Below are 26,791 nucleotides of genomic sequence, written 5' to 3' on the forward strand. Positions count from 1 at the left end.
TGCCCCACTGTACTCCAGCCTGGGCGACAGAGCGAGACTCTCTCAAAAAACAAAACAAAACAAAACAAAACAAAAAACCCACAGCTCCCACTGCCCCTCAAACCATCACCTGATGCCCATGGTACCTGTCCCCAGCCCTCCAGTGCTTCAAGGGAGGGTGTAACAGGCACCCATGTTATTTGAGTCTTCACTTTCCCCCCATTTCCCCTATTTGTCCTGGCTAAATCCTCCTTATCCTAGATGCTTCTGACTTGAGACTCCATTCATTCATTCATTCATTCATTCATTTGTGATTTATTAAGTATTAACCCATGCAAGGGACTGGTCACAGAGCAGCAAACAGAACACACAGTTTCTAACCACAAGCACCTTTCTATCAGAGAAGACAAATAAACAAGTGCTCGCAACAAATGTAATGAGTTTCGAAAGGAAACATGGGCTGCTTGGGGAGCCTAGAACTGGGACCATCTCAGGGTCAGGGATCAGGAAAAGGCTTCCTGGCAAGAACTGCAGAACTCTGAGCACATAACAACTCCATCCAAACACCTGCACTCAGAGACAGCTGAACTCCAGCACGACGCCAGCACCTTCTTGGGATGCCTGCCTAGGAAAGCCCAGGGCTGCCAGTCCAGCAACTGACATAGGACCTGGTCTCCCTTTCTTAGAGCATTTACTGAAAGGGGCTAATAATAAACTCTTTTTTTTTTTTTTTGTCCCTTTGAGATGCATTTGTATCTCCTGCAACTCAGAAGTGTCTTTCTCCAGGACTTACAGTCACTTCTTGAAATGTAATCAGGAAGGATGGCACCTCCAATTCCCAGACCCTGTAGGAATTAGAATCCTGACTTTAGTCATTGCCAGGCCGAAGACACTGGCCTCGTCACATTCACATCGACCAACCTTTTGTGATTTTTCACTTCTAGGCTCTACTAAGCCCATCTTTCACTCCCTCACTCTGCCTTCAGAACACCGGGTCCCGCCTGCACAAATCAGGATGGAGCTCAGCCCTTTCGGCCACGGTTTGGATATCATCTGTTTTCACTGCTTTAACTCACACCTGGCTTTGTTTCTCTTTGGTGCTGTGGGAGGGGCATTGTGTCTGAAGCTGAAAAGCTGAGCAGCAGTTAGTCCGTCTGGCTTCGTGGATGAGTGTGAGGCACAGAGGCAGGGCAGGCAAGAATGTTCCAGAGAATAAGGGAGAGGTCAAAAGAGGCTTGGACAAGCTGGAGTCAGAAAGGGGAGGAGGTCTTTGGTCCACCCTGTCGGCGCAAGGCCGTCCTAGCCCTTTTTATCCCCAGTGACCGCCTCTCACCGAGGTGTCAGGAGCCTTTGGCTTCACTGGAGCTGCTCCCAACCCATCCAGCCTCCTTCCCTCTTCCTGATCAGCTCTACCCAGCAGGCTCTCAGCCTGCCCTGCCCTGTCCCTGAGGGGCTGCTTTGGGGCTGTCCCAGCATCCACGAGGATGCTGCTGACGCATCCCCCCAGCCCCCATTTAAAAACAGAGTTAGGCTGGGCACGATGGGTCACACCTGTCATCCCAGAACTTTGGAAAGCTGAGCTGGGTGGACTGCTTGAGCTCAGGAGTTTGAGACCAGCCTGGGCAACACAGCAAAACCCCATCTCTACAAAAAATACCAAAATTAGCTGGGTATGGTGGCATGCGCCCATAGTCCCAGTTATTCGGGAGGGTGAGGCGGGAGGATGGCTTGAGCCCAGGAGGTTGAAGCTGCAATGAACCGTGATCATGCCCCTGCACGCCAGCCTGGGCAATGGAGCAAGACACTGTCTCAACGAACCAACCAACCAACCAACCAACCAACCAACCAACCAACCAAAAACCACTCCTTTGGAGCACTAGGAAGACTAAAAAAACGCCAAATCTAGTTATGATTCACATACCATAAAGTTCATCCTTTTAAAGTGTACAGTCAATGGTTCTTAGTATTCACAAGGTTGTGCAACCATCACCACTGTCTGATTCCAGAACATTTCATCACCTCAAAAGAAACTCCTACCCATTAGTAGTCACCCCCATTCCCCGCTTTCCCCAGCCCCTGACAGCCACTAATCTATGGCAACCACTGTGTCTGTGGACTTGCCTATCCTGGACATCTATGAATGGAATCATACAGTACATGGCCTTGGGTGTCTGGCGTCTTTCACTGAGCATCACATTTTCAAGGTTTATCCATGTTGCAGCATGGATCAGTGCTTCCTTTTAACCAAAATTTATTTTTAAATTTTTATTTATTTACTTTGAGACTGGGTGATAACACTGGCTAATTTTTGTATTTTTGTTAGGAAAGGGATTTCACTGTGTTGCCAAGGTTGGTCTTGAACTCCTGGGCTCAAACCATCTGTCCACCTCGGCCTCCCAAAGTGCTGGGATTACAGGGGTGAGCCACTGCACCCAGCCAGCACTGCCTTCTTATGGTTGAATAATACTCCATTGTGTGGATAGACCTCATTTTGATTGCCCATTCATTAGCTGATGGGCACTTGGATTGTTTCTGCTCTTTGGTTTGTGAATAATGCTGTTGTGAACATTTGTATACATTTTTTATTTTTGAGACAGGGTCTCACTCTGTTACCTAGGCTGAAGTGCAGTGGCATAGTCTTGGCTCACTGCAGCTCCAATCTCCCAGGCTCAAGCGATCCTCCCACCTCAGCCTCCCAAATAGCTGGGATTACAGATGTGCCCTACCATGCCCTGCTAATTTTTGTATTTTTGGTAGAGTCGAGGTTTCACCATTTTGTCCAGTCTGGTCTTGAACTCCTGACCTCAAGTGATCCACCTCTCTCAGTCTTCTAAAGTGCTGGCATTACAGGTGGGAGCCACCCCACCTGGCCTACTTATGTACATATTGTTATTATGAACATATGTTTTCAGTTATCTTGGGTGTGTATGTGGGAGTGGAATTGCTGGGTCACATGGTAACTGTTTAATGCTTTGAGGAACTACCTGTTTCCCAAAGTGACATCACCACTTTCCATTCTCACCAGCAATATTCAAAGGTTCCAGTTTCTCCACATCTTCAACCCCATTGACTATGGTCCATCTTTTTGACTCCAGCCATCCTGGGGGTGTGAAGTGGCACATGGCTACTTGTCCCTTCATCCTCATTCACCCCTCCCTGCTTCTGGCTTTGTGTATACAGCGGTACCAGACTCCTCTCCAGCTCCTCCTGGAGGCTGGTGAGAAAACCTCGTAAGTTGAAGAGAATGCCTCAACCTCAGGGGCTCAGATTGCAACCCCTGCTCTTCTTGAAGCGCCACTGAGAAACACTTCACCAGGGCAGGTAACCCAGAGCTGTGAGGCTGTGGGTCCAGGTTCTTTCAGGTGAACAGGCCCAATCATGAGGCCCAGGTAAAGAACCTTCTGGCTGCAGCATTTCCTGTCCTCATCGTCACAACCTCTCTTTAGTGGAGAGTCTGGTCTTGAACCATGCCCCAACAGGGAGGCCAGCGCCCTGGGGAAAGGAAGCAGGTCTTAGAACACCTACTCTGACCTAGGTGGGGTGAAGATGGCTTGTTTGTAGGAGGGCAAGGCTTGGGGTAAGGGGGAGCCTGGTCTCAGCCGGGAGACCCACGGAAGGGATGCAGCTCCTTCCCCTCAGCTTTCTATACTCTTACCTGATGGCACAGGCACGCACTAGCATGTAACTCCAACTGCAGGCGTTGCAGCAAATGGTTGCTCCAATTCACAGTCCCTGCTGGCAAGGTGTACACTTGCCCTGCGAAAGGGCTGCCCCCTGCTCACCACTGACTCTTCACATTTTGCTCCCAAATTGAGTTCCTTGATGCTATTTCCTGGGCTGCAGTCAAGACTCCTTATTTGCAAACTCCAGCCATGCTTGTGGCTCCTCAAAATTGGCCATTTGTGTCATTGGTCTCCAGAAAAGTGACTAGGTTCCCCAGTACGGTTTCAGCTTTGACGTGTTCCCTAGGTCTTGTCACCTCCTGCTGTCTAGGTGGGAGCTCTCGGCTACTCCAAGCCAGCAGAGGGGCCTGAGATCCCTCAAAAGATGGGGGTATTCTTTAATGCAATACAGTAGGTCCCCCTTATTCGAGGTGGATGCATTCCAAGACTCCCAGTGGATGCTTGAAATTGTGGATAGTCGGCCAGGCACCGTGGCTCATGCCTGTAATCCCAGCACTTTGGAAGACTGAGGCGGGTGGATCACCTGAGGTCAAGAGTTCGAGACCAGCCTGGCCAACATGATGAAATCCCATCTCTACTAAAAATACAAAAAATTAGCTGGGCATGGTGGCAGACGCCTGTAGTCCCAGCTACTCAGGAGGCTGAGGCAGGAGAATCGCTTGTACCTGGGAGGCAGAGGTTGCAGTGAGCCTAGATCATGCCATTGCACTCCAGCCTGGGCAACACAGCGAAATTCTGTCTCAAAAAAAAAAATTGTGGATAGTGCCAAACCCTAAATATACTAGGTTTTTTCCTATACATACATATCTATGATAAAGTTTAATTTATAAGTTAGGCACAGTAAGAGATGAACAATGATAATTAATAAAGTAGAACAATTATAACACTATATTGTAACAAAAGTCATATGAATGTGGCCTCTTCTCTCTCAAAATATCTTAATATTTTCAGACTATGGTTGACTTCGGGTAACTGGAACCCCAGAAAGCTAACTCACAGGTAAGGGAGACACTGTAGCTTATTATAACTCAGAACCAAGAAAGAAATGAAGGAGGGCAAGCAGTGAGTCGACAGTGCCACCAGAGCGGGAATCCAAGCTGCTTTGCTCTTCTTTCTGAAGTGGTGTATGTAAGATTTTATTTACTTACTTGTTTACTTGTATGTTACCGGACAGAGAGTGCTAGAATCGCAGGGAGGCATAATTCTTTTTTTTTTTTTTTTCTTTAGAAGGAGTCTTGCTCTGTCGCCCAGGCCAGAGTGCAGTGGTGTGATCTCGGCTCACTGCAAGCTCCGCCGCAGGGAGGCAGAATTCTAATACCACCCCCAAGATTCAGCCCCTGGTGTGTACACCCTGCCTAATCCCCTCGAGTGTGGGTGGGACAGACGATATGATGGATTTCACTCTCGGGATAAGGATGTAGGATGTGGCCAAAGGTGAAGGGATTTTGCAGCTGAAGACTTTGGGTCAATCCAAAAGAAGTTATCCTGGGTGAGTCTGAACTATTGGGTGACCTCTGTAAAGGAAGATCTTGAAGAGAGACTCTGTCTCCTGCTAACCTTGACGAAGCAAGCTGCCTTAAGTTGTACAGCTTCGAGGAAGTGAATTCTGCCACTGCAAGCCTCAGATGAGATCCCAGCCCCGGCTTACCCATCAGTTGCAGCCTGGTGAGACCCTGAGCAGAGGGCATGGTTAAATTCTGCTGAGACTCCCCACCCTCTAAACCCAGGAGACGATACGTGGGTGTTGTTTTTCAAGCTGCAAAATGTGTAGTGATTTCATTAGAGCACATTAATAGATGGGGGGTGGGAGGAGAAAGGCATCTTGGTCAGAAGCCAGTGAGTATCAGGAGATTGGAATCAAAGACAGTATCTGTTTTCTGAATGCTATTTGAAAGGATGGGGAGAGAGTGGATTAAGGAAGATTGACTGGGGCAGATTTTTGTTGTTGCTGTTGTTGTTTTTGAGACGGAGTTTTGCTCTTGTCGCCCAGGCTGGAGTGTAATGGTGTGATCTCGGCTTACCACAACCTCCACCTCCTGGGTTCAAGTGATTCTCCTGCCTCAGCCTCCTGAGTAGCTGGGATTATAGGCATACGTCACCACGCCCGGCTAATTTGGTATTTTTAGTAGAGATGGGATTTCTCCATGTTGGTCAGGTTGGTCTTGAACTCCTGACCTCAGGTGATCCACCTGCCTTGGCCTCCCAAAGTGCTGGGATTATAGGTGTGAGCCACCTCGCCTAGCCCTTAACAGCTCTACTAAGATATATTTGACATGTAAAAGTGTTTAAAGATTATAATTCTATATGTATCTATCTATCAATCAATCATCTATCTATCCCTATGAAATCATCACCACAGTCAGGATCATGACCATAGTCCCCATCCAAAGGCTTTCCTCCTTCCCCCTTGGAATCCTTCCCTCTCCCCATCCCATCCTCAGACAAATGCTGATCTGCTTTCTGTCCCTATAGGGGATTTTAGATTTGCATTTTCTAAAATTTTTGTGAATGGAACCATAGAGTACGTTCTCCCCTTTGGGCCGACTTCTTTCACCCAGTGTGACTATTTTGCGATTCATCCGTGTTGCTGCGTGTATCAATAGTTCATTCCTTTTTATTGCTGAGTGGTCTGGAATACTCTTTGACCTTAAGAAGGTCACTCGATCTCTCTGGGCCTCGGTTTCCTGAGTGGTAAATAGACACCAGATTCCTGAGGAACCACTACCTGCCTGTCTTTCTTCCTGAGATTCAGAACACTGTGTACATCTTCCAGGACCTTCCTGTCCAGCCTGGGATTTCTCCCTGTGCAGTTACTGCCTCAGAGTCGGAAAAAAATCTCCTTGAGATCTTAATTTGTGGAGAGAGAGAACGTCGGAAAGCCCAGGGTTCTGGGGCCCTCTGTGCTGGTCGTGACCTCACAGGCAGCAGCAGCTCTATCGCCCTGAGCGGTCGGGGTGCTGGGAGGAGAACTCGGCTCCAGTGTTGCAGACACAGAGGATCAGTTGCAATTACAGGGTCGACTGCTGTCAGCCCTGCCCTCCTTTCTGCTGCGATCCTGCATGAGGACTATAAATAGTGCAGTGGGTGATTAGGGCTGAGAGTGGGGAGGCAGTGGGGGAGCAGCCCCTGCCCTAGAAAAGAATGGAAATACGTTGTTTTTAAAGAAAAGAAAGAGAAACAGAAACAAGAAGCACTTCTGGATCTCCTTGGCCAACTTAACCCCGAGTCTTGTTTCCAATAGTTCCATGCAATTCCCATATGGAAAGGGAAGATAGCAATTTTTATTTTTATTTTTTTTGAGACAGAGTCTCACTTTGTCACTCAGGCTGGAGTGCAGGGGCTCGATCACAGCCCACTGCAGCCCTGACTTCCTGAGCAAATGTGATCCTCCCACCTCTGCCTCCCAAGTAGCTGGGACTACAGGCACGTGCTGCCATGCCTCACTATTTTTTTCTACATTTTGTAGAGACGGGTTTTGCCATGTTGCTCAGGCTGGTCTTGAACTCCTGGGCTCAAGTAATCTGCCTGCCTTGGCCTCCTAAATTGTTGGGATTACAAGCATAAGTGCCTCACTCTGCCAAGTCTTGAATAAACATTCTTAAAAAAAAAAAATACAGCAATTAGCTGGGCACAGTGGGGCACACCTATAATCCCAGCTACTCCGGAGGCTGAGGCAGGAGAATCGCTTGAACGTGGGAGGCGGAGGTTGTGATGAGCTGAGATTGCACCACTGCACTCCAGCCTGGATGACAGTGAGACTTCGTCTCAAAAAATAAAATATAAAATAACATAAATGAAAAGAAAAGGAAAGAAAAGAAACAGCTAGAACTTTCAAAACAGAGAGGACACCTATTGATGGAGGTAGCCCCTGGCCCTAGAGTCACCTGGGCAAGGAAGCCCTTCCCTTGAACTGAAACCCCACCCCTTTCTGGGCTACATCCCTCCCCCTGTCAGGGAAGCCTCACCTGCTGCTGGGAGTGGGGGCATTGGATGGGCTGTACCTATAAGGTCTACTTTTCAAAGTGTCCTGGAACTCCCTCCTCTGGGCATCTATGCCTGTGGTCTAGTTTGAGCAATCTCTGGCTTTCTTGCATAAGAAACCTTCACTTTCAACAGTTACCCTGCTCCATCCCCGGGTTCCTGAGGCAAGAACAATGGCTTTCTTTGGCCAGGACAAAGGCTGTCATCCTTCTGATTCATCATAAAGCCCACTAGTGGCTTTCTGACCACCCGCTGGCACAAGTTCCTTCTGTTTGTCCAGCAAACAGGCATTGGGCATCTTCTCTGCTACAACTGGCACTGAGCAGCATCCCTGGGGCATCTCCGTGACAACCACATCTTACTTTCCATCTACCTTAAGAAAATGACCCTACGAATAGATGCTAAGGAAGGTTATGTCTCAGATTGATTGGAATCAGGATTTTAGAGCAAGAAAGTTACTTCATTTCTACTAATTTATTCCCACATTGTTTTGCTGATGTGCAAATTGAGCATAAAGAGGTAAAGTGACTGCGGTAAAGTTACAAAGCTGGTTAATGGTGGCCAGGCGCAGTGGCTCACGCCTGTAATCCCAACACTTTGGGAGGCCGAAGCGGGTGGATCACGTGAGGCCAGGAGTTTGAGACCAGCCTGGCCAACATGATGAAACCTTGTGTCTACTAAAAATACAAAAATTAGCTGAGCGTGGTGGCGTGTGCCTGTAATCACAGCTACTCCGGAGCTTGAGGTGGGAGAATTGCTTGAACCTGGGAGATGGAGCTTGCAGGGGGCCAAGACTGCACCACTTCACTCCAGCTTGAGCGACAGAGTGAGACCTTGTCTCAAAATAAATAAATAAAGAAATAAATAAAGCTGGTTAATGGTGAAGCAGGAGGAAAATCCCCGTGTATTATTCAGGACTCAGTCTGGCTACAAATAATAACAGACAAGCAAACAACAAAAAATATAACAGTGGCTTGAATGAGACAAAAGCTTATTTCCCTCTCAGACTGGGTGGTCAGTAGAGGACTTCTTGGCCACTCCACAATTCCAGGAGCCCAGGCTTTTTTTCAATGTGGCTCTGGCTTCCAGGAACCTCATGGTCCAAGATGGCTGCTTGTACTCCAGTCATCACTTCACCATCCTAGTCAGCAAGAAGAAAGAACTGAAGGGAAAGAGGGGTAGGGAATCCCCACTCCCTTTTAAGAGGACTTCCAGTGGCTCATGCCTGTAATCCCAGCACTTTGGGAGGCTGAGGTGGGTGGATCGCCTGAGGTCAGGAGTTGGAGACCAGCCTGGCCAACATGGTGAAACCCTGTCTCTATTAAAGATATAAAAATTAGCCGGGCGTGGTGGCAGGCACCTGTAATCCCAGCTACTAGGGAGGCTGAGGCAGGAGAACTGCTTGAACCCAGGAGGCAGAGGTTGCAGTGGGCCGGGATTACAACACCACTGCACTCCAGCCTGGGTGACAGAGTGAGACTCCATTCCCCCTAAAAATAATAATAATAAATAATAAATAAATTAAAAATTTTTAAAAAGAGGACTTCCCCAAAGTTCCACACAACACTTGGGTTTCTTACTGTTTTGAACTTGGCCTTCAGGCCATAACTCCTTTAAGGGAGGCTGGGAAATGTCGTTTAGCTGGGGAGTTATGTGACTGGCTGAAATGTTGTTGTTGTGTTTCAACTGAGAAGAGGGGGAGACTGAGTATTGAGAGGCATCCAGAACTCTCTTCTGAGGTCTCCCATCTATCAGCCCCGAGCTGCTTTTGTGACTCCAAGACGGTATGGGGTTTAGCATTTATACACAGAGGTGTTCAGTCTTTTGGCTTCCTTGGGCCACAATAGAAGAATTATTATCTTGGGCCACATATAAAATACACTAATGGCTGGGCGCAGTGGCTCACGCCTGTAATCCTAGCACTTTTGAAGGCCGAGGCAAGTGAATCACTTGAGGTCAGGAGTTTGAGACCAGCCTGGCCAACCTGGTGAAACCCCATCTCTACTAAAAACACAAAAATTAGCCGGAAATTGCTTGAACCCAGGAGGCAGATGTTGCAGTGTGCCGAGGTCATGCCACTACACTCCAGTCTGGGCAACAGCATGGGATTCTGTCTCAAAAAAGTAAATAAATTAATTGAATTAAATTAAATACACTAACGATAGCTGATAAGCTAAAAAAAAAAAGTCACAAAAAAAATCTCGTAATATTTTAAGAAAGTTTACAAATTTGTGTTGGGCCACATTCAAAGCCATCCTGAGCCCCACGTGGTCTGTGGGCCATAGGTTGGACAAGCTTGATTTAGGACATTATCGAACATAGTCCTAATGAGGTCATTGCCCTCTGTGCCTGCGTGTGAGGGGTCTGGGATTGTCAGCAAATGACAATGAAAACTAAGGGAAGACTGGAAGTGAAGCTGAACCCCAGGCATAGTTACATAATATCCTAGCTTGCCCAATACTATAAATAATAATATCACCTGTTGAGTGCCTGTTATATGCATTATGGGTACTATTTAATTTGCCACAAAGTCCTGAGAGTACAATTATTATTTCCATTTTACACAAGAGACACAGAGAGGGTAAATAGCTTATCCAGTGTCACAAAGCTAGAAAAGGGTAAATCTAGATTTTTTTTTTTTTTTTTTGATACAGAGTCTTGCTCTGTTCCCCAGGCTGGAGTGCAGTGGTACAATCTTGATTCACTACCAGCTCTGCCTCCCAGGCTCAAGTGATTCTACTGCCTCAGCCTCCCAAGTAGCTGGGATTACAGGCATCTGTGTATTTTTAGTAGAGGCGGGGTTTTGCCATGTTGGCTGGGCTGGTCTCGAACTCCTGACCTCAGGTGATCCACCTGCCTCAGCCTCCCAAAGTGCTGGGATTACAGATGTGAGCCACCATCCCCAGCTATAGATCTAGAATTTAAACCCAGGTAGATTAAGCTCAGAGCTCACACACTGGCCTAGCACCTTCTAGTATCTTTCTTTTTGTTCTACTGCCTAAAACCACCAGCTTAATGGAGGTACAAGCAGACGTAGAGTTTCCAGATAAAAGACACAACTCCCAGTTGAATTCAAATTTTAAAGAATTACTGGCCTGGTGCAGTGATTCACGCCTGTAGTCCCAGCTACTTGGGAGGCTGAGGCAGAAGAATGGCATGAACCTGGGAGGCAGAGCTTGCAGTGAGCTGAGATGGTGCCATTGCACTCCAGCCTAGGTGACAGAGTGAGACTCTGTCTCAAAAAAAAAACAAAAAACAAAAAAACCCTAAATTTTTTAGTATATCTCTTCCAATATTTAAGACATACATATACTCATTGTGGCTTTACTGGATATGAAGTGAATCAAATTTGGCAGTGATATTTTGAATTTGAATTTGGTAACCCTGATCAGATTGAAAAGCAAAGTTATGAGGCCGGGCGCAGTGGCTCACGCCTGTAATCCCAGCACTTTGGGAGGCCGAGGCGGGCGGACCACAAAGTCAGGAGATTGAGACCATCCTGGCTAATACGGTGAAACCCCATCTCTACTAAAAATTAAAAAAAGTAGCTGGGCGTGGTGGCGTGCGCCTGTAGTTCCAGATGCTGGGCAGGCTGAGGCAGGAAAATGGTGTGAACCCGGGAGGCAGAGCTTGCAGTGAGCGGACATCACACCACTGCACTCCAGCCTGGGCGACAGAGCGAGACTCCATCTCAAAAAAAAAAAAAGCAAAGTTGTCTGGCCTTCATCGCACCAGGCCTCAGTGTGGTCATCTGAAAGATGGGAGCTAAGGCTTTCTTAGTCAATGCACAGAAAAGAATCGTCACCCATTAATTCTGTGGAGTAAGGGCAAGGTCATGGAGTTCACACTTACTCATTAGGAACATTGCCAATAGGAGGAACTGTCTGAGCCAACTCCCTGTCTGAGTTGCTGGAGGAACCTAGGGGTTTATACTCTTGGATAATCTCAGATTGGAAAACTGCCACCACCATCTGGCCCTGAAAGCGTTTGCACTCGGATTTGTTTGGTTCTTTGGTAGCCAGCTCAGAGATTTATTTGCCGGACATTGAGGTTCTTTTTCTTCTTAGTGAGATCACTGCCTCCCAGAGGTCGGCAGCAGGGAGAACACCAAGAGAATTTTGCAGACACTGTGGCTCCAGACAAACCCCTTGAGAGGCGGGGAGGGGAGGAACAGGAGATACCGATGACACCAATATAGCCAGTTTCCTCAACTGTGAAGAAAAGATCACGCATTCTTCCCACTCTGCCTAACTCAGTAAGATGGCTGTAAAGTGATAGGGAACCACAAGGCTCTGTCCTGAGCCTCAAAACAGAAAGAATATTATAATATTAGCGAGGCAGGGTGGCACACCTGTAGTCCTAGCTACTTGGGAGGCTGAGGCAGCAGGATCGCTTGAGCCTGGGAGGTCGAGACTGCAGTAAATCGTGTTTGTGCCATTGTACTCTAGCCTGGGTGTCAAAGGGATATCCTGTCTCATAATAATAATTATGTTCCAATTTTTTCTGTACCCACACACAAATAACAACAACAGATAACATCTACTGTGCATTGAGCATGCATTGCTCTAAGTGCTGTGTGCAATTTGTTCATTTAATCCTCACAACAACACTACAAGGTGGATTACTCTATTTTCCATATTTTACAGTTGAGGAAACAGGCAGAGAGAGGTTGAGAACCTTGGCCATGGCAAGAACATCAAATCCTTTCTTCCTTAGAAATAACTGTTTAGAGGCTGGGCACGGTGGCTCACACCTGTAATCCCAGCACTTTGGGAGGCCAAGGTGGGTGGATCACCTGAGGTCAGGAGTTCGAGTCCAGCCTGACCAACATGGAGAAACGTTGTCTCTACAAAAAATACAAAATTAGCCGGGTGTGGCGGCACATGCCTGTGATCCCAGCTACTCAGGAGACTGAGGCAGGAGAATCACTTGAACCCGGGAGGTGGAGGTTTCAGTGAGCCAAGATCGTGCCATTGCACTCCAGCCTGGGCAACAAGAGTGAAACTCCGTCTCCAAAAAAAAAAAAAAAAAGGAAATAACTGTTTAGACATTAAATATTATTGTTACAATCAGATCTACAATCCCCTTTTGGGGGTTAGGGTATCTTCAGAAGAGTCTGCAGAGGTCCAAACCTTGCAATCGGTCAAAGGGCAAAGGGTTGTTTCGTGACCACTGACTTCTGTTGCTCTGGCTTCGAGCCCTGTGGGTAGCTCCTTCTGCATTGCCTCTTCTCTGGCTCTTGCTGAAAGCCATACCTCATCCTGGGGGATTTGTTACATCTGAGAATGTGGTCATGCCTGAGTCTCTGGCTGGCAGTTATGACAGTTCCGAGCACCGGGGTGACAGATGTGATTTTGGTGGCTTCTTTGCTCTCTGTTCAGAGGGTGACCAGAGCTCTGATTTATGACACCTAGCAGATACAGGGCCAGTATCTAGCCCAGACACTGGGGGTGACCCCTGCATCTTGCTCTGAGATGGAAGTGAAGGTCTTGAAAGTAGATGTTCACCTAAGGCAGTCACGAGAATGAACGGTGACAGGCACTGGACACTCTTCAAATGCTTTGTACAGAAGAGATCCCAGCTCCGAAAATCCAAGATGTTGGGTGTATTCATTGGACCAGGCTAGCCCTTAAAATCAATAGTCCTGGCCGGGCACGGTGGCTCAAGCCTGTAATCCCAGCACTTTGGGAGGCCGAGACGGGCGGATCACTAGGTCAGGAGATCGAGACCATCCTGGCTAACACGGTGAAACCCCGTCTCTACTAAAAAATACAAAAAACTAGCCGGGCGAGGTGGCGGGCGCCTGTAGTCCCAGCTACTCCAGAGGCTGAGGCAGGAGAATGGCGTAAACCCAGGAGGCGGAGCTTGCAGTGAGCTGAGATCCGGCCACTGCACCCCAGCCTGGGCGACAGAGCCAGACTCCGTCTCAAAAAAAAAAAAAAAAAAAAAAAAAAAAAAAAAAAAAAAATCAATAGTCCTTTTCCTCTTTGCAAAAAGCTTTCAAATTCCCTTCTGCAAGCTTTAGTTGAAACTATCCCTCGATTCTCATGTGTTCATTCATTCAACCACTCATTGATTCAGTCCAAAATATTTATTAAATGCCCACCATGCAACTGCCTTGAAATAGTTATTTGCCTAAACTAGTAAAAAAGAAAGTTTGGGCCTGGTGCAGTGGCTCACACCTGTAATCCCAGCACTTTGGGAGGCCGAGGCGAGTGGATCACCCGAGGTCAGGAGTTCGAGACCAGCCTGGCCAACATGGCGAAACCCCGTCTCTAATAAAAATACAAAAAATTAGCTAGGCGTGGAGGCAGGTGCCTCTAATCCCAGCTACTCGGGAGGCTGAGGCAGAAGAATCACTTGAACTTAGGAGGTGGAGGTTGCAGTGAGCTGAGATCGCACCACTATACTCCAGCCTGGGGAACAGAGCAAGACTCCGTCTCAAAAAAAAGAAAAAAGAAAAAAGAGTTTGTGCTTTGCACTATAGAATTAAAAAATGACAAGCCCCATGTATCTTGCATTTAGCCTGAGTATAAATTATGATTAGCGATTACTGTAGCAGAACACTCAAGAGAACATAATACTCTGATTTTGGGAATGCAAAGGACTCAGTGAACAGTTTGCTTTTGTGGAGATCAGCAAGTCTGTGCATTCCAGTTACCATTTCATATTGATGTTAAATTTAAGTTTACTCTGTATGTTGTCTGTTCACCAAGAGAGGAACCTCCTTCTTATAATAGTGAAAATGTGTTATGATAGATATAAGGACTGTGACTTACAACCTAGGAATGTTTGTTATAGGAAACTACATGTTATAGATTTTTTTTTTTTTTTGAGATGGAATTTTGCTCTTGTTGCCTAGGTTGGAGTGCAATGGTGTGATCTCAGTTCACTGCAACTTCCGCCTCCCAGGTTCAAGCGATTCTCCCGCCTCAACCTCCCAAATACCTGGGATTACAGGCATGCACCCCCACACCTGGCTAATTTTTTTTTTTTTCTTTTCTTTTTGAGATGGAGTCTCACTCTGTCGCCCAGGCTGGAGTGCAGTAGCGTGATCTTGGCTCACTGCAAACTCCGCCTCCTGGGTTCACGCCATTCTCCTGCCTCAGCCTCCTGAGTAGCTGGGACTACAGGTGCCCGCTACCACGTCTGGCTAATTTTTTGTATTTTTAGTAAAGACGGGGTTTCACCATATTAGCCAGTGTGGTCTCAATCTCCTGACCTCGCGATCCTCCCGCCTCAGCCTCCCAAAGTGCTGGGATTACAGGCATGAGCCACAGTGCCTGGCCTAATTTTTGTATTTTTGAGACAAGGTTTCTCCAGGTTGGTCAGTCTGACCTCAAACTCCGGACCTCAGGTGATCTGCCCACCTCGGCCTCCTAAAGTGCTGGGATTACAGGCATGAGCCACCGCACCCAGCCTATGTTAAATATATATATATTTTAAACCTGTGTATGTGGATAGAGGTGTAAGACATTATTTATTCTAGAAGATTCTAGAAGCTTGATCTTAGTCATCAAGTTGACGATAATGAAGCCACTGACTGGTACCTCCCTGGTTCAGTTTTAATCAATTAGGATAAATGACTACATTGGCCAGGCATGGTGGTGCAAACGTGTGTAATCACATTTTGGGAGGTTGAGGAAGATGGATCACTTGAGGTCAGGAGTTCAAGACCAGCCTGCCCAACATGGTGAAACCCCGTCTCTACTAAAAAAAACCAACCAAACAAAAAAAATTAGCTAGGCATGGTGGTGTGCACTTGTAATCCCAGCTACTAGGGAGGCTGAGGCAGGAGAATAATTTTAACCCAGGAGACAGAGGTTGCAGTAAGCCGAGATCATGCCACTGCACTCTAGCCTGGGCAACAGAGCCAGACATGGTCTCAAAAAAAATTAATTTAAAAATGAAGACTATTAGGCTGGGCGTGGTGGCTCACACCTATAATCCCAGCACTTTGGGAGGCCAAGACGGGTGGATCACCTGAGGTTGGGAGTTTAAGACCAGCCAGAGCAACATGGAGAAACCTTGTCCCTACTAAAAATACAAAACTAGCCAGGCGTGGTAGCACACACCTGTAATCCCAGCTACTCGGGAGGCGGAGGCAAGAGAAGTGCTTGAACCCGGGAGGTGGAGGTTGCAGTGAGCCAAGATTGCGCCACTGCACTCCAGCCTGGGCAACAAGAGCGAAACTCCATCTCAATTTAAAAAAAAAAAAAAAAAAAGTGAAGACTACATAGACCCCCAGAAGTAGAAACATACCTAGATGCACGTATTTTCATTACAATTTTTTTTGTTTATATTTATTTATTTATTTTTGAGACAGAGTCTCGCTCTGTTGCGAGAAAAAAAATTTTATCCAGGCATGAGTTATAGTAGCTATAGGGAAGTTCAATGTTAATGAAGCAACGATGTATACTAAATAAGGTATTTTTAAATAGTAACATACATAAAACAAGGCTGTGTATTGATAGATAAAAATGTGACCAGAGGCTCAAAGAACCTAGCCCTATGTTTCTCCTAGGGAAACAAGTATAGCATTTCATAATTCAGTGTTCGAGATGACTTTATAAAACATGATGATGTTGGCCGGGCGCGGTGGCTCACTCCTGTAATCCCAGCACTTTGGGAGGCCAAGGCAGGTGGATCACGAGGTCAGGAGATCGAGACCATCCTGGCTAACACAGTGAAACCCCATCTCTACTAAAAAATACAAAAAACATTAGCTGGGCATGGTGGCAGGCGCCTGTAGTCCCAGCTCCTCAGGGGGCTGAGGCAGGAGAATGGCGTGAACCTGGGAGGCAGAGCTTGCAGTGAGCCGAGATTGCGCCACTGCACTCTAGCCTGGGTGACAGAGCAAGACTCTGTCTCAAAAAAAAAAAAAAAAAAAAAGAAGAAAACATGATGACTTCAAATAAGAAGAACCAACTGTGTATATACACACATGTACACATATACAGATACACACATAACCCATTTAATCTTTACAATACTCCCATGAAAGAGAAATATTTAAGCTCATTTAACAGATGGAAAAATCAGCTCAGAGAGGTTAAGTGTCTTCCCCAAAGTCACACAGCCAATGAGTGTGCTTCAACTCAGTTCTGTTCAACCTAACGTCTCCCTCTTGCCCCTCTCCAAGCTGAGGAGGTGGGATAAATTCAAAGAACAAGATGTAAGTAGCAAGGTGGAGAATTCTGTTCTGAGAAGCTAAGCATTCAGCCCTGCTGAGCAGAGGGACCTAGAGCCCCGTCTCCCCTTCTCTCTAGCCCCACCCTCTGGAGTGGGGCCCTAGAAAAAGCGAGCAAAGCTGCCTGGGCCCTGGCAGGGCTGGTTCCACTGCGGGTGGACAGTTATATATAACCGAGAATTGATGGCTGCTGTCTCCTCTTTCTCCTTGTGCCTCGCAGAAGTCCTGCAATCCTTCATCTTTACGCAAAGCCAGCAGCTGGCAGCCCACCCCCAGCCTCAGGAGCTGCCTAGCAAGTCCCTTTACAAGCAGGTCCCGACAGAAAGAACAAAAAGATATTCACCATCGGAGAATATGCAAACAGCAGACAGCAAACGCAGAAAGAATTCATGATGTTTAGTCTGGAGGAAAAGACGCGGGGGAAACGTTGAGATAGAAGCAAAATCAGAAGAGCTGTGGGAAGCCCAGAGTCAGCAAGTAGAAGATGATGGCTCTAAATGATTCTAAGTATTTCTACTCACTGGGATTTCACCCTCCCAAAGGGAACCAGGTGCTCTGCCCTCTGGATTTCTGGGTGGGGTTGGCCATTGATGATTGGTGATGTGGCAGGATTTCTGCCTGAACACCACCTGCAACATTATTATCATTATTATTATTTGAGATGGAGTCTCGCTCTGTTACCCAGGCTGGAGTGCAGTGGCATGATCTTGACTCACTGTAACCTCCGCCTCCTGGGTTCAAACAATTCCCTGCCTTAGCCTGCCCAGTAGCTGAGATTACAAGAGCGCTCCTGGCTTAATTTTTATATTTTTGGTAGAGACAGGGTTTCACCATGTTGCCCAGGCTGGTCTCGAACTTCTGTCCTCAAGTGATCCGTCCACCTCGGCCTCCCACCCGCAACATTTTTCGAGGCAGCCAAAGCTTTTCACACAGCTTCCAAACCTCCATCCCAGACAAGCCCTTCTGTCCCTGTTTTTCCCTTAGGGAGCGCTTGTGCTCACAGGGGAAGCTGCTGCCCAGTGAGACACATCCATTCGGAGGCCACTATACCATGCTATCCCACCATCAACATCTAGAACCACCCAGAAGCCAAGAGCTCTGGAAAGAGTGGGCAGGAAGATAGAACTCCTTGGCAGTCCTTTGTTAGAAACAGTTCCTCTGACAGCTGAGCGTGGTGGCTCACGCCTGTAATCCCAGCACTTTGGGAGGCCAAGGAGGGCAGGTCAGTTCGGTCAGAAGTTCAAAACCAGCCTGGACAACATGGTGAAACCCCAACTCTAATAAAAACGCAAAAATTAGCCAGGCGTACCACGCCTGGAATCCCAGCTACTCAGGAGACTGAGGCAGGAGAATAACTTGAACCCAGGAGATAGAGGTTGCAGTGAGCCAAGATTTCACCACTGTACTTCAGCCTGGGCCACGGAGCGAGACTCCATCTCAAAAAATAACAACAACAACAACAACAAAAATAGCTCCTCCAGCTCCTGGAAATGAAAGGGGGACTATGGCTTTCTGCCAATGATTTCCAACTGAAATAGTTTTAGCAGAACATCACTAAAAAACATCTTGAATAGAACTTGATGAAGAACCTTTGATGCAAATTGGAGATGGGGGACCCAATAGAATGGGGAGCCTCCTGGCACGTCCCTCATCTCCCTGTAAGGCGTGATGGTGATGTTGAAGAAAGCAATCCTATCAGCCACAATGAGACAACAGGCACCTGGTCCTGGGTGGGGGTGCTCATTTGTCTTGCAGTCTGGCCATCGTCACCCTCCCTAGCTCAAGCTCTCCCTTGCTGGAACCAGGAGAAGTAGAGCAGCATCTTACCTGGTCTCCCAGCCTCCTCTATTCTCCTGTGTCTGATGAATCCGTCATCAAATCACTCTGTCAAACACAGCAGTGGAACCTTCCGAGACTTCCTGTAAAGGGTCAGATGGTCAATATTTTAGGCTTTGTCAACCATCTACTATCTCTGTTGATAATTTCTCGTTTTGTTTTTACAACTATTCATTTAAAAAAAAATCCCTTTATCGTTGTATGATGGACATGTAAAAAACTGTACACACAACTTTGTGAGTTTGGGAATAAGTGTGAATCCGTGAAACCATCACCACCATGAAGGTCAGTGACATTTCTGTCACCTCTCTAAGTTTCCTCCCAGTCCCTTTATCATTACTATTTGATAAATGTATAAATAACATATATTATTTGATGTACAGGTTGTACAGGTTGTATGTGTGTGTGTGTATGTTAGGAGCACAACACAGGACTTGCCCTCTTAGCAATTTATTTATTTTTTGAGACAGGGTCTGGCTCTGTAGCCGAGGCTGGAGTGCCGGGGGCCTATCTCAGCTCACTGCAATCTCTGCCTTCCAGGCTGAAGCCAACCTCCCACCTTAGCCTCCTGGGACCACGGGTGTGCACTACCATGCCTGGCCAGTTATTTTTATTTTTATTTTTTTGAGACAGAGTCTTGTTCTGTCACCCGGGCTGGAGTACAGTGGTGCAGTCACTGCTCACTACAACCTCCACATCCTGGGTTCAAGTGATTCTCGGGCCTCAGCCTCCTGAGTAGCTGGGACTACAAGTGTGCACCACCACGGCCAGCTAATTTTTGTGTTTTTAGTAGAGACGGGGTTTCACCCTGTTGGCCAGGCTGGTCTGAAACTCCTGGCCTCAAGCCATCCTACCTCCTTGGCCTCCCAAAGTGCTGGGATTACAGGCGTAAGCCACCCTGCCCAGCTCAGCTAAATTTTTGCATGTTTGGTGGAGACGGGTCTCGCCATGTCTCAGGCTGGCCTCGAACTCTTGAACTCAAACAGTCTGCCTGCCTTAGCCTCCCAAAGTGCTGGGATTACAGTTGTGAGTCACCTCACCCGGCCTTCTTTAGCACATTTTAAGGACACAGTGCAGTAGTGGTGTTAGCTACAGGCACTATGCAGTGTAGTAAATCTCCAGAACTGACTCGTCTTGCATAATTGAAACTTCATCCCCTTTGACCATCACCTCCTCATCTCCCCTCCTCCTTGGTCCATGGCAACCACCATTTGACTCTCTGCTTCTATGAGTTTGACTATTTTAGATTCTACATATAAAGGAGATCATACAGTATTTGTCTTTCTGTGTCTGGCTTTAGTTCACAGGTCTTATTCCCACAGGCTACAGGTTAGATTTGGCCCACAGGCTGTCATTGGCTGACCCCAGGCCGAGAGAATAAACTGCAGTTTGAACATGGCATTCAAGGCCGCCTGTGATCTTCCCTGAAGCCCCTTTTTGAGTTTTATCACAAGTTACTGTCCTTTCCCATGCTACGTTCCTGCCAAACCTGAGAGCTCACACAACCATAACTTCTGTAGGGCTCCCTGTACTTTTCCTTCTTCCTGGAATGCCATCTGCCAACCTCTTCCACCCACTGAAATCCTACTCTCAAGTGCCGCCTCTTCTATGAAGTTTCCTGGATTCTCCTCTGCAGGGCTTGCTGCATGCAGCTGGAAATGCCACCCCCAAGAGTTGTGCAGTGCACAACCTGTACAACCAAATGCAGTGGCCTTCTCTACCCCTAGGTACAAGTAAGCTCTTTCTCTGAAACCAAACCAATAGTCCCATCGTTTTGTTTTTTTTTTTGGATAAACATAGAAATTGACCCTTCTGGTCTTATAGCTTGAAACTCGTATTTGGTTTATCTGAGTTCTTTCCTCCAGTCTTCTCAAAAAAAAAAAAAAAAAAAAAAAACAAAACGTGTAAAAGAACTGAAACTCACCAGCTCACTAAATCTAGACAATGAGACACTGGACCCCTCATTCATCATGATTGCTTCCTTGCCCCTCCCTAGTTCCTGTTTTCTTACACATTGCTACATTTCTTCCTTGCTATATAAACCCTTTGTTTTAGTCAGAGAGATGGATTTGAGACCCACTTCCCATTTCCTCAGCTTCAGCACCTAATTGAAGCCTTCTTCCTTGGCAAAAATGGACTCAGTGATTGACTTTCTGTGCAGTGAGCAGTAGAACCTAGGCTGAACTCCTGATGTTTCGACAATACCTCCTCCAAACTTCAAAAATAATTATTTTATGAAGCGTTATTCTTATCTAGATTCATCGTTGTCCCACGTGGGTGTTCACCTCTCTACCTCCTGTTACTGCACTGTTGCTTTACTGAGCCTACCTCCTCTAAATACCTTGCATTTCTTCCCTTCACTTTTCTTTTTTTTTGAGGCAGTGTCTTGCTCTGTCACCCAGGCTGGAGTGCGGTGGCATGATCTCAGCTCACTACAACCTCCGCCTCCCAGGTTTAAGCAATTCTGCTGCCTCAGCCTCCCAAGTAGCTGGGATTACAGGCATGTGCCACCACACCCGGCTAATTTTTTTTTTTTTTTTTTTTTTTTTTTTAGTAAAGAAGGGGTTTCACCACGTTGGCCAGGCTGGTCTCAAACCCCTGACCTCAGGTGATCCACCCACCTTGGCCTCCCAGTGTGCAGGGATTACACACGTGAGCCACCATGCCCAGCCCTTCTCTTTTTTTTTTTTGAGACAGAGTCTCGCTCTATTGCCCAGGCTGGAGTACAGTGGTGCAATCTCAGCTCACTGCAACCTCTGCCTCCTGGGTTCAAGAGATTTCTCCTTCCTCTGCCTCCCGAATAGCTGGGATTACAGGTGCATACCACCATGCCTGGCTAATTTTTTGTATTTTTAGTAGAGACGGGGTTTCACCACGCTGGCCAGGCTGGTCTCGAACTCCTGACTTCATGACCCACCCACCTTGGCCTCCCAAAGTGCTGGGATTATAGGCGTGAGCCACCGCGCCCGGCCCCTTCCCTCCACTTTCTATGTTGCAGATTGAAGTTTCCAAAAATGGCTGCAGTAATAGTTCCCACCCCCACATGCCCTTCTGCAACATGACTCTGCCATGCCCCCATCAAGACGCAAGTGGGCCGTGGGTGTGGGGCGGCCCTGGGATGGCTTTAATAGTATACCGAGAAGCGAGGCTGGGTCAGCTTTGGGGGAGGAGCCTACCTGGCCTGGCAGGCTCTGTTTCTTGCCTCTTCAAATCTGGCATCATATAAGAAGCCCAGCTATCCTGAGACCACCAGGCTGTGCGAAGCCCAGCCACTGAGGGTGGGGCAGACTCTGGTGGGTACAAGCCACATGGAAAGAGACAGGAAGAAACCTGGATCACCAAGAAGCCAGACTCGTAAGCAAAGGAGCTCCCAGACACTCCAGCACTGCATACACCTCATGGAGAAGACCAGGCCACACACTAATGGCCCCAGTGGAGCCATGCAGGCCTCCCTACGTGAGGCCCCAGACATTAAGGAGCAGAGATGCTGTTCCCACGGGGCCACTCAAATTCCTGAAACGTGAGCGTGGACGGTCAGCACGGATGAATACGATGGGTGAGCCCCTGCCTTCCTAGAGCTGGCCATCTGGAAGAAACAAGAGTGTGCATCGTGGCAAACTGAGATACCTTTGTTCCGTGGAGGAAATCAACAGGGTGAGTGGTGGGAACAGTGGAGGTGGTCACGGAGGGCTTCTCGGAAGAGGTGGCACTGAAGCTGAGACCTGGAGGACCAGAAGGAACCAATGTAGTACAAGGAAATGTGAGGGAGGGTGCAGGGAGAGAACTCCAGAGAGGAGAGGTCCCCTGGCTGTCAGCTCCCCAGAGCCAAGGTTGATGCAGACAATTACAGCTCCTTGTCCCAACTCCCACCCCAACCTCCAGCAGTGGGAGATTTTATCCAGAGATAGGCAGGCCACCTCTGTCTTGCTTGGAGGTGAGTTAATGTCCCTTGCAATGTGCTACCGTGGAAGGTGACAGCTCTTTGATTTATCTCTCTCTGACACTCCTCCCCATCTGTGACCAGGCAGCACCTTAAATAGACCTGAAGTGCATTTGGACAAACCAGCCTGCATACATATTTATTCAGAAAGCAGAAACCAGTAAGGAGCTATTCGTTAGCAAAAGAATTGCTGAGAAACTGAAAGGGTTTGTCCAAATCCATGTACAAAGCGATGAGAAGCGGGGGGAAAAGATGACTGCTTAATTAACTTACTTATCACACTGACCAGATCCTCTTCAGTAGAGCTCCAGTAAATGACAACATGGAAAATCAATTTTGAGCCCCTGCAAAAACAAAACAAATTCCACCATTACCTACTCTTTTATAATGTTCTCTGATGACACCACAATATAGGCGGAATTAGGCAAAAGGGAGTTTAAAGAAAAAAAAAAGCCTGGTTGTACGGAGCACTAGATTACAGTTCTGAAAAAGCCAACAATTCTCATCTTTTTCTCTGACCTTGGAAATGGCATTTGACTTTTCAAAGTTAACGGCTCCCCCTTTAACTTCTGTTACTGGTGGAGGGTGTCCAGGTTCTTGGTGTTTTGAACAAATAATTGGTCAAAACGCATAAACAAAGCAAGGAACGAATGAAACAACGAAAGCAGAGATTTATTGTAAACGAAAGCACACTTCACAGGGTAGGAAACAAGCCTAAGCAAACGGCTAAAAAGACTGGTTATAGAGTGTTCTGGGGTTTAAATACCCTCTAGAAGTTTCCCATTGGTTACGTGCTATACACCCTATGTAAATGAAGTAATGGCCCACTATCAGTCTGATTGGTTGCGGGAAGGGACCAATCAGAGGCTGAAGTGAAGTTACAAAATTATGCCTTATGTAAATGAAGATTTGGCCCACCACCAGCCGGATTGGTTACGGGAGGGGACCAATCAGAGGTACTTTCCATTTTTCTTCAGCCACATGGAAGAAGACAGTGGGGCTGGCAAAGGGAGTAGCCTCTGGTTCTTTTGTTACTTGGGTGTGGAAAGTTGGGGTTTTCGTTTTGATTTAGTTCTAGGAAGTCACCATGAATCGGCCTTAGGTTCCCTGCCTCCAGACCGTATTCTCCTGCCTCACATCCCTGAACAAACCTGGCGGATAAGGGCCGGTGCGCGGTGGCTCAAGCCTGTAATCCTAACACTTTGGGAGGCTTAGGCAGGAGAATCACTTGAACCCCCGGGGTGCCGAGGTAGCAGTGAGCCGAGATGATGCCACTGCACTCCAGCCTGGGCAACAAAGCAAAACTCCATCTCCAAAACAAACAAACAAACAAAAATCTCTTTACACCTTCTCCTCCCTTCTTTGCCTCTAAGTATCTCGAATTTACTTCTTTGTCCTGAACAGAGTCACAATAAAATCAAGGATTCAAACTAGAAGAGATGGATATGGTAGGTTATGTTCCATGCTTACCAAGGATTAAAAGTAATGCACATCTCCCTTCTGAAGGAAGGAGCAAAGGGAGAAAGCAGTAAATCTTCAAAACATGCTCTTCTGTTGTCATTTCTTTCTCCTGATGAATAAGGGGTCATACAAGGCTGAAAACTTTTCGGAGAAATACTGTGGGTAGGAGCCACTCATTAAAGTCAACTGGAGTAGCTGTGCTAACTTTCTCCCTCAAGGGACAAAAGAGGGAGTTGAATGTTCGAGGAGGTTGAAGCCTCTGTCCGTAGCCACATCAAAGTAGGTCACGTATCTGCTCTAATAGATTCCACTGTCAAATAGGAAGCTGGCACCAGGCCCAGCCAATGATGGAAAGTTAATAGAATATTTCTCATGCAGGAGACGCTGGATTGCATGAAGATGTTGAGGACATGGAGTCAGACCACACAATGTTAAGTGGAGGAAAAAGATACTATGTTTTGACAATGAGTTAACTTTCAGCCTCCTGTGCCTTTTCATGAATACCTAAATGTTTAAAGAGAGATTCACTGAGAAGTGATTACCTCCTCCACATTGCTAATTTTTTTTTTCTTTTGGGCGGAGTTTTGCTCTTGTCGCCCAGGCTGGAGTGCAATGGCTCGATCTCAGCTCACTGCAACCTCTGCCTCCCAGATTCAAGCCATTCTCCTGCCTCAGCCTCCCGAGTAGCTGGGATCACAGGCGTGTGCCACCATGCCCAGCTAATTTTTTTTTTTTTTTTGGTACGGAGTCTCACTCTGTCACCCAGGCTGGAGTGCAGTGGCACGATCTTGGCTCACTGAAATCTCGGCCTCCTGAGTAGCTGGGATTACAGGCGCCGGCCCCCATGCCTGGCTAACTTTTTTTGTATTTTTAGTAGAGACAGGGTTTCACCATCTTGGCCCGGCTGGTCTTGAACTCCTGACCTTGTGATCCACCCGCTTCGGCCTCCCAAAGTGCTGGGATTACAGGCGTGAGCCACCGTGCCCTGCCTAATTTTGTATTTTTAGTAGAGATGGGATTTCACTACGTTGGCCAGCCTGGTCTCGAACTCCTGACCTCAGGTGATCCACCTACCTTGGCCTCCCAAAGTGCAGGGATTACAGGTGTGAGCCACCAACACCACCGTGCCCGGCCTCTTTTTTTTTTAAAAGTGTCTTCTTGAAACCAGTTTCCCTTTGCATGTCTCAGCTTTCTCCAATGGGTTAGGTACCCAGGCCCTAAACACTGGAGTGACATTGACTCTTGATACTACTGTTATAGTCCTTTGTCCTGAGAACCTGGTGTCTGCTCTCTGGTCACACAGCAGTGCCCACAGAGCCTTTCCCTCGGCCAGACACAGGTTTCCTTAGGTGCAGTGAACTTTACTGTCCCATCCAGATCTGCAGGACTAGGCACACCTAACTGCTGTGGGTGTGGATTGCTAATGGCTCAGTGACCACTCCCACTTCTAGAAAATCATCCTTGGCAGAAGTGAAATCACCTTACCAGGAAGGTTATGCAGCCTCACCCCCAGGCATCCCACCACCGTAACTCACTGACAAGGGCAGCCCCCTGGCCTGCAGGTGGGACCAACTCTGCTAAGATTCATGCTCCAGAGCTCCTGGGGGATGAGGCTGAAGCTAGTCCAGCTCCTGGGGGGTGAGGCTGAAGCTAGCTCCAGCTGCGAACCTGCCATTGCATGGCTTCTTCCTCTGCCCTGTCCTGCACCACCACTGTCCCCAGCTCTGTTCTCCTAAGACCCCCCCCCCCAATAAATCCTGTGTACCTAATCTCTGCATCAAGCCTAAGACATCCATATGTGCAGGTGCCTACAAGGGACCGTCACACCGCATAGCAATAACTCATCCTCATTATCGTCCCAGTCTTCAAATAATTTGAAAACCAGAAAGGCTTTTGCAACTGAGAACACAGCCTGATAACGAACACCTAGGGCCATTTTCTCCTCACTGGGGAAATTGTAGAGACCTGGCTGTGATGCTTTTCACTGGAGGAACAAGTGAAATTTCTCTCAAGTTGAATCAAGAGGCTTTTTGTAAACTGTTGTACTGGTAATGGCCCCACAGAAATATGAAACTGACTGGGACAAGACTGGACACTCCCAAGGGACAAAGGCAAGTTTGTCCAGTGGCCTGGGGAAGTGAACAAAGGGCTTCCCTGATACTGCTTGCTTCGTTTTTGGAAGTAGATTCCTCAGTGGTCTGAGGCCCTCATAATGTACCCAGTGCCCTGATATCTTTTTGGAAATCTCCATAGTGTCACTGCTTATATTCATATATTCCTTATGTTATAAAGTAAAAATTCTGGCTTATGTTAGCATTAGTGGAATCATTTAACATTAAGAGTTTTTTTTTGGCTGATGTTAAATAATACAAGGTCAGAAGTTTTATTAATAAACAGCATTTTCCAGAAACCTATGGCAAATGTCATACTTCATGGTGGAAACGTCAGAAGGTCTCCAGTGGCCGGGTGTGGTGGCTCACACCTGTAATCCCAGCACTTTGGGAGGCCGAGGCGGGCAGGATCACCTGAGGTCAGGAGTTTGAGACCAGCCTGACCAACATGGAGAAACCCCGTCTCTACTAAAACTACAAAAAAATTAACTGGACGTGGTGGCGCATGCCTGTAATCCCAGCTACTGCAGAGGCTGAGCTGGGAGAATCGCTTGAACCTGGGAGGTGGAGGTTGCAGTGAGCGGAGATTGCACCATTGCACTCCAGCCTG

The 26,791-nt window shown here is 47.3% G+C and overlaps 1 protein-coding gene and 1 long non-coding RNA gene across 3 annotated transcripts in view; one reads left to right on the forward strand and one right to left on the reverse strand.

The window, feature by feature from the left end:
* The window catches only part of LRRC38 (leucine rich repeat containing 38), a 73,372-nt gene extending 54,316 nt beyond the window's left edge, over nt 1-19,056 (forward strand). Inside the window, exon 2 of the mRNA XM_037985018.2 lies at nt 17,054-19,056. Coding sequence (XP_037840946.2) covers nt 17,054-17,226 — 173 coding nt within the window. The 3' untranslated portion in view covers nt 17,227-19,056. The remainder of the gene's footprint in view (nt 1-17,053) is intronic.
* LOC119619420 (uncharacterized) lies at nt 17,767-26,581 on the reverse strand. 2 transcript variants are annotated; one of them, XR_005235904.2, is made up of 3 exons: nt 23,129-26,581; nt 22,883-22,953; nt 17,767-22,391 (listed from the first exon to the last, which is right to left on the reverse strand). It is a non-coding gene; the product is annotated as an uncharacterized lncRNA (long non-coding RNA). The 2 variants fall into 2 exon arrangements; XR_012089783.1 differs by having other exon boundaries at nt 17,767-22,953.
* Between the last annotated feature and the right edge of the window lie 210 nt (nt 26,582-26,791).

This window comes from Chlorocebus sabaeus, chromosome 20 (genome assembly GCF_047675955.1).
Source record: "Chlorocebus sabaeus isolate Y175 chromosome 20, mChlSab1.0.hap1, whole genome shotgun sequence".
Classification (NCBI taxonomy): domain Eukaryota; kingdom Metazoa; phylum Chordata; class Mammalia; order Primates; family Cercopithecidae; genus Chlorocebus; species Chlorocebus sabaeus.